This window comes from Sipha flava, unplaced genomic scaffold (assembly GCF_003268045.1).
Source record: "Sipha flava isolate LNK unplaced genomic scaffold, YSA_version1 117_pilon_pilon, whole genome shotgun sequence".
Classification (NCBI taxonomy): Eukaryota; Metazoa; Arthropoda; class Insecta; order Hemiptera; family Aphididae; genus Sipha; species Sipha flava.
Genome location: NW_020271741.1, coordinates 189,676 through 200,817, shown reverse-complemented (window position 1 = coordinate 200,817; position 11,142 = coordinate 189,676). Strand labels below are relative to the sequence as shown.

At 35.3% G+C, this 11,142-nt stretch overlaps 2 protein-coding genes across 2 annotated transcripts in view; one reads left to right on the top strand and one right to left on the bottom strand.

Moving 5' to 3' along the window:
• Positions 1 to 1,356, bottom strand: part of LOC112692823 (proclotting enzyme-like) — a 3,476-nt gene extending 2,120 nt beyond the window's left edge. The window contains exon 1 of the mRNA XM_025567625.1: positions 1,312 to 1,356. Within this exon, the coding sequence (XP_025423410.1) occupies positions 1,312 to 1,356 (45 nt within the window). The remainder of the gene's footprint in view (positions 1 to 1,311) is intronic.
• A 6,942-nt stretch (positions 1,357 to 8,298) lies between these two features.
• LOC112693661 lies at positions 8,299 to 10,678 on the top strand. The gene is made up of 2 exons (XM_025568843.1): positions 8,299 to 8,457; positions 10,221 to 10,678. The coding sequence occupies exons 1-2, from the start codon at positions 8,418 to 8,420 to the stop codon at positions 10,676 to 10,678; spliced, it is 498 nt and encodes a 165-aa protein (XP_025424628.1). The 5' UTR covers positions 8,299 to 8,417.
• The last annotated feature ends 464 nt before the right edge of the window (positions 10,679 to 11,142 follow it).

The following is an 11,142-nucleotide window of genomic DNA, read 5'->3' as shown; positions in this document are numbered from 1 at the left end:
TTTGAGTCCCTCATAAGTAAGTCAATTTTTTCACAATAATAACAAAATTTAAATATTTACATTATAGTATCAATTTTAATCTGAAACCATTTTAAAATGTAGGTAAATACGTATAATTAACAACAAAAGTGATCTATTTATTTATAAAAAAAATATATCAAATAGGTATCATATTCATCAATGATCATTGACAATATTTTATTATAATTATTAATATATAATAATACTTTGCTTTGTAAAATAGATAGCTTAGTCCCAAGAGAGGGGGGGGGGCTAATGCCTCCTTAGCCACCTCCTTAAACCCGCCCGTGCCATATATGAATTCAATATAACGAACAAATGTATTTGGTTCTGGTAATGTACGATTAGTGTTGTATACGTGTTACTTATATGCACATCAACAATGCACAACAGTTTGCTAATGCTTGTCGCGCGCACGTTCCGAAAAATCAAAAAAAATCCGATTTTCCAATATTGAATTTTACTAACATCTCATTAAACATTTGATGTTTCCAACATCCCAGCGATATTGGTTTTAAGTTATATCTGAAACATCTGTGATAGGCACAATACTTGTTATAAAATAACGATATTTATTTATAACACTCAACTATATTATAGCCGCCGTGGGCGTCGGCAGTATCAGTGTTTATAATAATGAAAAAAGAGAAAAGATTCAACGAATTTGTCTTCCAAATTACTAGATTAGGTTATTTATAAATACTTAATTTTGTAGTTTTGTATGAATTCATTCGAATTTTACCGTATTCTGAAACTTGTCAAAAATATTTCTCTATACATGTGCACGCGTAGGTGCGTCGCAAACGTATCTGTTTAATGATTTGTCAAAACGCGATACGCGCTATTTTTTTTTCCATACGCACGAAACGTCGAACGGTTAGTAGAGAATTCCGTGCTTCGAAACGGATTGTAAGTTTTTATCAAAAAATGTTGTTCTTAATAATATCGTTTTTTGGTTTTTCACGTGCGCGATCGGCGAGTAATGTAGAACATGAATGTTTGGTTTATAATGTCATATAAAATCCATACACATATGTATATATTATAATCCGTTCTTTCACACATCCCGCCATTGGACCGCGGCGTTGCGAATGAACGTAAATAATAAGAAATTAAATAATTTTACTAACGCAACGATTTTACAAAATTAATTCTGTAGTCTTTCTCCTCAGTCATCATTCTGGTTGTTCTACACTACTCCTCACCGGGCCAACTCCACTGGGAGTAAAGTACATACACGTGATAACTATCTAATTAGAGAAGGGGTATAAGAGTTACAGTCCACTTTACCCCTCCCGACTTAAAAATACATTGACGAAGACCTCTGACGGTCATTTCGATGGAGAAAAAAAAATGAACGCAATAATGACTGTGTCAGGTGCATTATAACACTAGCGCCTTGAAAACAAGGACGCGTGAGCTCCGCGATCGCCGTCGATTTATTTTGCCAACGAAAGCGTCATTTTTATTTTAACACTAGAATCGAAACAAAAAGCAACCGTAATCTGTTCATGATATCCAGATACTTTTTGGCTGCTCGAAACAAAGTACGACGACCAGGCGTGATTACATACACACAACGGAACCGGGTTATTACTGTAGTACCATAAACGTTTGAATAACTCTGGTATGCGGTGAAACAATAGCTCTTAAAAATTGTAAAAAACGTATGCAAATATCTGCGGTGGGTGTGAACCGTCGAAAAAGGTTCGACAAATATTTACGAACGAACCAAAAAAATCGCATTCGACAACAACTACCGGCCGATGGGATGTTAATTTACTCCGTAGATCCACACGCGTTGATGCATGCGACACGGCGGACTTTTCGACGGACATTATTAACAGCGTACGGAACCCGCGGTACACCGTGCGAAAAGAGATACCAGTATTATGTATCGGGGTAGTTTCGGAAAAACTGTTTGTTTATTATTTTTATTTTTCGTTATTTTCTCTCGCGGTAAACGACCAATGTCTTAAGGCACCTTTGTCGGATACGGTGTAACGCGAATATTATATTACATATACTCACAGCTGATGGTCCAAACCACATTTCTGTATGTTCGCCGATGCCGCCGGGTCCAATTCGCAGTATTCGCGCATCGAAACGCACTCCGTCCCTCGGCCACATGCCTGGTAACCCTAAAAATCGGGGTTTCAAAGCTTACCACATGAATGCATTATAGGACTATTAATAATTACCGTCACGTTGGTCGTCGCCGCGAGTCTCGTCGCCGTCGCGTCCTTCTCGAGTTTAATCCTCAGCAATTGACCTGAGGAACGGATAGTCATAATTAGTAAATCATTGTTAGACGCGTGCGCTAAAGGAAAGGGGAAAAAAACGAAAAAAAAACGTCACTCACTCGGATTGCTGGCTGCTGCTACGACAACAAGCGCGGTGCACAATGACGGTAGTAGCGAACAGACATTTACGCGTCTGGGCGAAATCATTTTCTCGACTAGTGTTCCTCCCCACGGAAACGGTCAGGATGCGATGATCGATTCGCTCGGGAACGGCCGCGGTGCGTGCGTGTCTATTCGTCAACCGTAATGCTCATAATGCACGCGTGCTCCTCGATGTAAATGAATGACATTCGTTAAATACGTGTAATATGCGAGTAGAGAAACATCAGCAGCAGTTATAGTAATAATATTATAATCGCAGGCGGCTAACCGGTTTCAGTCGGATTTCTCGGCGCGGTGTAGTCAGTGTGCGCTTATCCCCGATGAACGGACGGAAGCCGCAGCTGAAAGAACTCTCTGAAACGAATTAAAGTAGTTATAATAGTAATAATAAAAACAAATATGATTTAATATAAACGTTCAATGTCATTATCGTCCGTCCGAAGGTCATTAACGCGCACGCGCGTATTCGTGTCTGAATTATCATACTCCGTTTTCGAAAGTTTCCGCACCCAGATGAACTTAAGTGCACGTGGTATATAATCATCGCGAATAATAAACTCGTCCAGAAACCGATTGCAAAGGCTTGCACACGGATTGTTTGCCGACTACGTCATTAGCGGATTACGTGAATGACGTCAACTCGCGTTCGACCAATGGGGACACCGAGAAAACACATAATTATCTCACGCGGAGTGACATTACCGTCATTGTTGTAAATTATTCCCGTTGCCCGCGTTACCGGTCACGACTCCGTGACGGTCTCGAAGCGGTGACCGAACGTACAAAAGTTCTGAACCATTGCGCGTTTGTTACATAGCTCGGCGTCGCAAAGCCAATTTGAACGCGAAACCGCAGTGCGCAGTTTGTGCCAGAACATATTTTACGTAATTTTCACTTCACCAAAATTGTCAGAGAAACACACCGGGAAAATCAACCCCTGTCATTACGGTCGTTATGAGAACGTGTTTGTCAGTGGCACGATCACCCACCACTGGGCATGCGCTCCCGCAGGGAGGAGGGGGCAAAGGTGTCAATGACCCTACTGGGAATTTTTGTTTCAAAACTATTGTTAATTTAATACCACGCTTATTAATTGCAACATAATTTTATTTATTTATTTATTTTGCATATGACGTCGGCTACAATATACTAACACACTATAAAGCAACAAAAATAAAAAAATAAGTATATAAATGAGTTTTTGAATAGATATATGTGAATAAATAAATAAATAATTTTATTAAGATCCATTAACTAAGTTTTGTAAAATTTATAATCTTGAACGTATTTATTAGTGTACAATGTTTACACATGACTGCATATCGCTTAAAACTATAAATTCTCCCGAAGTTTTCTATGGTATTTGATTTTATTTTCGTCTATTTTAAGATATACGTTATTTTGGCCCTTAGAATTTTAATCTTGCCCCGGGTGGGATTTTATCTTGCGGGTGCGCTTGCCACTGGGTAGCATTTAATAATCACTGTGGGGGTGGGGGATTAGCGCCATGTACTTCGTATGTTAAAATATGAGTTGTGCACTACACTCGCGTGCGACTAGGGATGGGCATGAAATCCGAATATCTGAATTATCCGGATATTGGGATATTCAAATCCGGATTTGAATCAAATTCTTATCCGGATTTGCCGAAGTATACAGATTATTCGGATTTATGAATTTGCTTTTTATATAACTTATAATTATTTTTAATTTTTAGTAAAATAAATTATTTTATTTTATTGTAACAAAAAATTAATATTATATTTTATGAATTTCAATTTACTTATCATAATTTCAACAGTTTTTAGAATGTATTATTAATTACCAAAATTATAATTTACTAAATTATTGAGTTTTACTTTATACCTCTATAACTTACAACGATATCATGACTGAATACCCAATTAATTTATCTTTTAACTGCATAACCTTAGAATGGTTATTAAATAAGATTTTTTGAAGATGAGTTAAATTTATGTAAATATAAAAATGAGTAATTGAACAGCAAAATTGAATTGAATAATCTGGATAGTTCGGATAATCCATGAAATCCGAATTTCTTAAATCCGGATTTGACAAATCCAAATAATTCGGATTTCTTAAATCCGGATATGCCCATCACTACGTGCGACTACATCGACCACATCGAGTGAGTTAGCTCATCGGCGAAATAAAACCGAAATCGCAAATGGATCGTCGGTGTGTATACGATCAGACTTTCAGCCGTCCTGTGCATTGTAACACGATGCACGCGCATCGATATTTCGTTTACGGCCACCCCGTGTCGGGAATGATAACTAGGAATTATAATAGGTACCGTTTCACGTTCCTCGAAGTTGAAATGACGTTTTTTCGAGAGGGAACGAATATATAAACGAAAACTATTTGCGACTACGATTAGTAGCTCACCGATATCCATAAGCGCAATTAGGGGGGGGGCGGAGGTTTAGCCCCCCGGATCAAGATTTAGCCCCCCCCCCCCATAAATATTCCAGGTTATACATGGCATACCGCATACAGCATACTCAACTCGCAATAGTGTCACATACAAAAAAAGAAACATTGCAGTAAATCCAATTTGGCTCAGAATCTCAAGTATATTAACATGGTATATAAGAGTAGGGATAATCTACAGGTTATTTTAAGTTTTGGTTGGAGGGCTGTAGCCCTCCCAGATTTTTTACTCTAGTCCCGCCTATGCCGATATCGTATAATTATCTGTATCAACGGAGTTCGATAACGTGCGAACGATGTAATCGGATTAGCATAATATTATTCGTCGTCAATGCGATAATTCAATAATTTTATTATGTTACCACCACCGTAGCTGGTCGGCAACATATTACGGTGCGTGCATTTTAAAAATTATCATAATAACGATAATCGGCTGTCAATAAACGGTTAACCGTACGTTGGCATTATTAATAAAGAAGGCCGAGAGTCAATTACGAGTCGGTTTCGGTGAACATTACGCCGTGCAGTTTCGTCCGAATCCGGTAAGCGTATACCTTATTACGACTGTTATTATTTATTTGAGTTTCGGTTTCAGTATCCAGCGGTATCGGCAGTGGCGGATTAGGTGGCAGGCTAAAAGGCTTATAGCCTAGAGCGGCCTTTTTGGGAGGGCGGCTTTTTTTTTTATAAGTGTTATTATTGACTTATTAGGTACACTTATTTTAATATATTTTTTTTATATTTGTCATATAAACACGAATAAAAATAATTTTAAAAAGTTATAATAATATATTAATATGTACATTGTATGATGCGTATCTATAGGCTAAAGTAAGAATATTACAATTGTTATTACAATTTGAAAATATTTTATTTGTAATAAGATAATTACAGTTAGTTACTAGTTATTATTAATAACTTATTAGTACCTATGTACTTATTGGGAACCAGTGATGGGAATTATTCGATCATTCGAATATCAGTGTTCGATGCTACAATACAATACGTAACGAAAATTATTCGTTTAAGTTTTCACGCAACACAAAACGTTTAATAATAATAGGTATCGCAGCATCGAATACTGATATTTGAATGTTCGAATATTCAAATATTCATATATTTGAATTATTCACGGTGGACCTATTCGAAGACGAATATTCGAATATTCGAATGTACATTACATCTCTATTGGGAACATCCGACTATCCGAGTATAGGTATTTTCATATCTGCCTATTTATATTTCCTTTATGTAACTATATAAGCATTGTTTATTTGTACTGGTAATAATGGTATCTAAAGTAAAATAACAGACATGAAATATTTTATTTTTGGAAGTTTTCTAATTTAAAGATTTAATATTTAATATTTTTTTTTTATAAAAAAACTAAATAAAATTTGAAGAGAAGGGTTAGACCAAATTTTGAATGTTCCTTAGTAGAGTGATAAGGGGGGGGGGGGGCAGAGTGATTAAGTCTAGGGGCGCCAAAACGCTAAATCCGCCACTGGGTATTGACCGCGGTGTATTGCTCACGTGTGGAGTATAATGCAATTTATTTACAGTTGAAAACGTAACGACTTGGACTAAAAAAAAAGAACATGACGAGACACGTGTTTTTCAAGATTTTTTGAATTTTTTCGAACAATAATTTATTGTCATAGTACTCGATCGTATGTATGCAATTATCAGACAATGGTCGGTTTCGCCTTGTACTTATGGTACTATGGAACACACGTCAGCGAGGTCTTTCGGTGGTCTGGTAAGAGGACTCGGGAAAATGTTCGTTCCGTGATCATTGACGCCGACATTCTGAGAAATTAAAAAAGGTCATCATAATCTATACATTCGACTACGGCAAGGATGTGTTCGGTCGGTTGTCGAGGTCAACACATTATTGCCGTCACTCACGGAGTGGAATCATCGTTAGACACAACATACGAAGTGATGACCGTGTTAACCACGGTCACATTTTAATCAGCAAGTGTTTGTTGACATTTACTGAAATATGAAAATTATTTGTTCTTACACGTATTTTCAAGCTCGATGTTGGCCTAGGTGGCGAAATCTACATTCCGTTTTCGCGTACAATGTTTCCAATAATTATTGAGCTGTAATAGATCCGATTCATGCGAATACGTCATCAAATTTAGGCTAGTGGTATGGATGCTCGAACAACGGTAATCGCTAAAGCGTTTTTACTGAGTCGTAACAGTTTTTTGGAATACAAGATATGATAAAAAGTTAGCGGATTTTCAGTAAAAAAAAGTTGATCACAGAAATTAATGAATTAAACAATGTTTATTGTTTATGTCAGAATATGGGGGTGGGATGCATGTTTTGGATAGATTGCATGCACTTATGAGAAAGTGTATATTTGGTTTTATCACGTACAATCTTTCAGGTGTTTTTTCCGCCTTCAAAATAAGAATTGGTGTGCAATCCTGAGATCCTATAACCACGAACGAACCAGACTAGTTGGCACTAGTAAAAATCTTGTATGATAGTATTTGTATAAATTCAAATTTGTCAATTTGGTTTTCTTCTAACCGTTTCATAGTATTTCTAATAAATGTTTCTTTTTCAATTATATTTGTTCTGCGACAGGGGCGTAGCGTACATGTAAGCACTGTAAGCACTGCTTACATTTGAAAAGAGGAAAAAAAGTTTTTTTGAATAAAATCAAATCAAATAATCAATTTAATAAAAGTTATCATTTATTTTTAGGATGCGCGTAACATGTTTGATGGTTGCTTCACAAGTATATAGTAGTGTACGTGCCACCGTGACGCGGTCCCGCTGTGGTGTGGGTACAACAAGTACACCACTATCGCGGAGCCGCGCCCGCTTTCTACCCAGCCTCAACCCGGGCAACGACAACACCGTTTCCAATATTACCCACCTACCTCGGAAAACCGGGCAGAGGTGGGAAAAGTTATCGGAACCGGTGGCAACGTACCGACCGGTTGCCTCAAATGACCAACCTTTTGGCTTGTGACCGTTGTCGAACATAAGTCCTTGTTCTTTTTTTCTTGCGCTTTGTTAGCACCGTCGCCAAGCCACCTATTTTATATAGACTTTTAATTTGTTTTGTGGTTGTTCTTTCGTTACACAATATATAAATCAAATTGTCCATCAGATTGTGTTCATTCGATTTTTATTTCTAAGCTCACCACAACACCACCACTCAGACTGTGACCGGCCACCTCACCGAGGGAAAACTTATCGTCCGCCTAGGTCGTGTCAACCGCGCGCCGTGCCATCATTTCCACCGTCTACATTATCGATGCCCATAGTATTATCAGCGATTTATTTTCGTGTTATTTTATTTATACTATTCACCGTGTAATGCGAATTGAAACTGCTTACGCGAGCCTATTAAAGTGAAATAGGTAAAGTACAATAGGAGGGGGCACGTATTATTACATAGTTCGTAAGCATTTTTCATAATGCATACGCGACCGTGTGACAGCGAATAGCGATCATTGAATGCGAATGCAACGTGCGTCTACAACACTACGTTTTTATTAATAATGTTTAATGTATTATAAAAAAATGGACTCTTCGACAAGCTCTTCAGGTAATAACGAATGTAATTATAATATTGAAAAATTACTATTAAAATCGTTTGGATCAAATACTTTTATTGAAAAGCAAAATATTATAAATAAAGGGAGACCTACACCAACACTTCAAGATTTAAAATCAAAATGTAAAAATAATTTTCGTTACTTTAATCCCTCTTATTATAATACTAATAAATGGTTGTCTGGTTGTCAAAAAACTCAAAAATTATATTGCTGGCCGTGTATTTTATTTTCGCATGAATCTAATACTTGGTCTAAGTATGGCTGCAGTGATTTAAACAATTATCATAATTTAAAACATCGACATGAAATAAATCGCTCTCATATCGAATCTTTAATTACTTTAAAGAAATTTGGCAATATTAGAATAGAAACATGTCTTAGTGAAGCATATAAGCAAAGTATCGAAAAACATAATGAATCTGTTAAAAATAATAGGTACGTTTTAAGTCGATTAATTGATGCAACATGTTATTTGGCAAAACAAGAGCTCTCATTTCGCGGACATGACGAACAAGTCACATCTATTAACAGGGGAAATTATGTTGAATTAATACATTTAATGGGTACACTCGATCCAAAATTAAATGGACATCTTTCGACATCTACTGTTTTTTCTGGACTTTCTGGAGACATACAAAATGATCTCATTCAATCTATTTCTAATATCTTATTAAAAACTATCAAAAACGAAATTGAACATACAAATTTTATTTCTATAATTATGGATGAAACAACAGATATGTCCAAATCTCAGTTATCTACAATCTTACGATATGTGACTAATGAAGGAGTAGAAGAAAGATTTTTAGGATTTGTAGATGTCAGTCATGATCGATCTGCTAAGTGTTTAGCTGAACATGTTTTTCGTTTATTATATGAACATAAATGCATAGATAAATTAGTTGCACAGACTTATGACGGGGCTGCCGTCATGTCAGGACAACATAACGGGTTACAGACATTAGTTCGCTCATAATGTAAAAACGCGATTTTTGTACATTGTTATGCTCATAAACTAAATTTAATATTAAAACAATCCGTCGATTATATAAAAGAATGTAAAATATTTTTCACTACGCTCTCTGGACTTTCATCATTTTTTTCAAAATCAACAAAAATAATTCACGCACTTGATCAAGAAGTAAAAAAAAGATTTCCGTTTGTGGCTCCAACACGATGGAATTATAATAGTAGAATTATTGAAATGATGTCTGAGTACAGAGAAGAAGTTTTAAATCTCATGATTTCGATCGTAGAAAATGGTGAGAAATGGGATAGTGAAACGTTATTGTGCGCTAAAGGATTTTGTCAAACAATTCAAGATTTTGACTTCAATTTTTTTCTTTTAATATTTGGAAATATTTTACCTCAAGCAACAATACTTTTTAATATAATACAAACAAAAATATTTGATGTGACTTATTGTAATAAAAAAATATTTGATTTTTTAAATCATTTAAAAAATATGAAAAATGATTTTGAACGCATTTAGTTGAAATCGGAACAGTATCATACAGATTTACCGTTAACCCTTCAATGCCCGATTTTTTTTTTTTTTGAAATAAATCTTTTTAAACTAATTAACATACCAGCAATTCAGGAAAGGCAAAAAGGCAAAGGGTGACTCAAGTATCAGCTGTAGATAGAAAAACAAATTACCGAAGACTCTATTTTGAAATCATCGACGTATTAATTTCAAAAACTAATGAAAGATTTGCAGAGATAACTCAACTGACTTTTTTTTCTTTATTAGATTTTTCAAAATTTGAACAGTATGTCAATAAATTTCCTACAAATTCAATGGACTCGTTGAAAGATAAATATGGTGAATATTTTGATTTTGCAATTTTACGAAGTGAACTTTCTATTATATACTCATCTACTGAATTTCATAAAGCAAACATTCATGAACTTTGGATGTATCTCAAATCTACTGACTTATCAGATAGCTTACCACAAGTTACAAAATTAGCAACATTGATGGTAACCATTCCAGCAACAAGTGCAGGCGCTGAACGCTCATTTTCCTGTTTGAAAAGAATAAAGACGCATCTCAGAAACTACCAGTCCCAAAATAGACTTTCAGATCTGTCGCTTTTAACAATTGAGAAACGATTGTTGACTACACTTCAAAATCAAAATTCATTTTATGATAATGTAATTGACGATTTCACAAAAAAAACAAGAAGAATCGATTTGACATATAAATAAATGTTATTATTATTTATTAGAAGTTTTTTTTTTTTTTAATAAAATTCTAAAATATGTAAGTAAATTAATTTATTGGTATCAGTGTGAGGATGGGGGGGGGGAATTATAATATGTACTACTGCTAGCAGACTCTCACAAATCACGCCACATAGATAGTATTTGTTTTTCACGCACATAAATTATATATTATACATAGGCGCGCGTACTGGTATGGCTTGTAGGGCTATAGCCGTACCCGAGACTTTTTTTTTAGGTAGGTACTAGGTACTTAAGTAAAAAGGGCTAATAACTTTTTTTGGAAAATCAAGTTTTTTTTATCAATTTTATCAAATTACAAAAAAATAAAAATTGCCGGGACTGACGTTCATTGATAATCAGATTGTACATCAGTTTTTCTAATAAATTTTATTTCTACTTACTTATGTTTTGTATATCTATTTTTTTTTTTTTTTTAAGGCGGGATT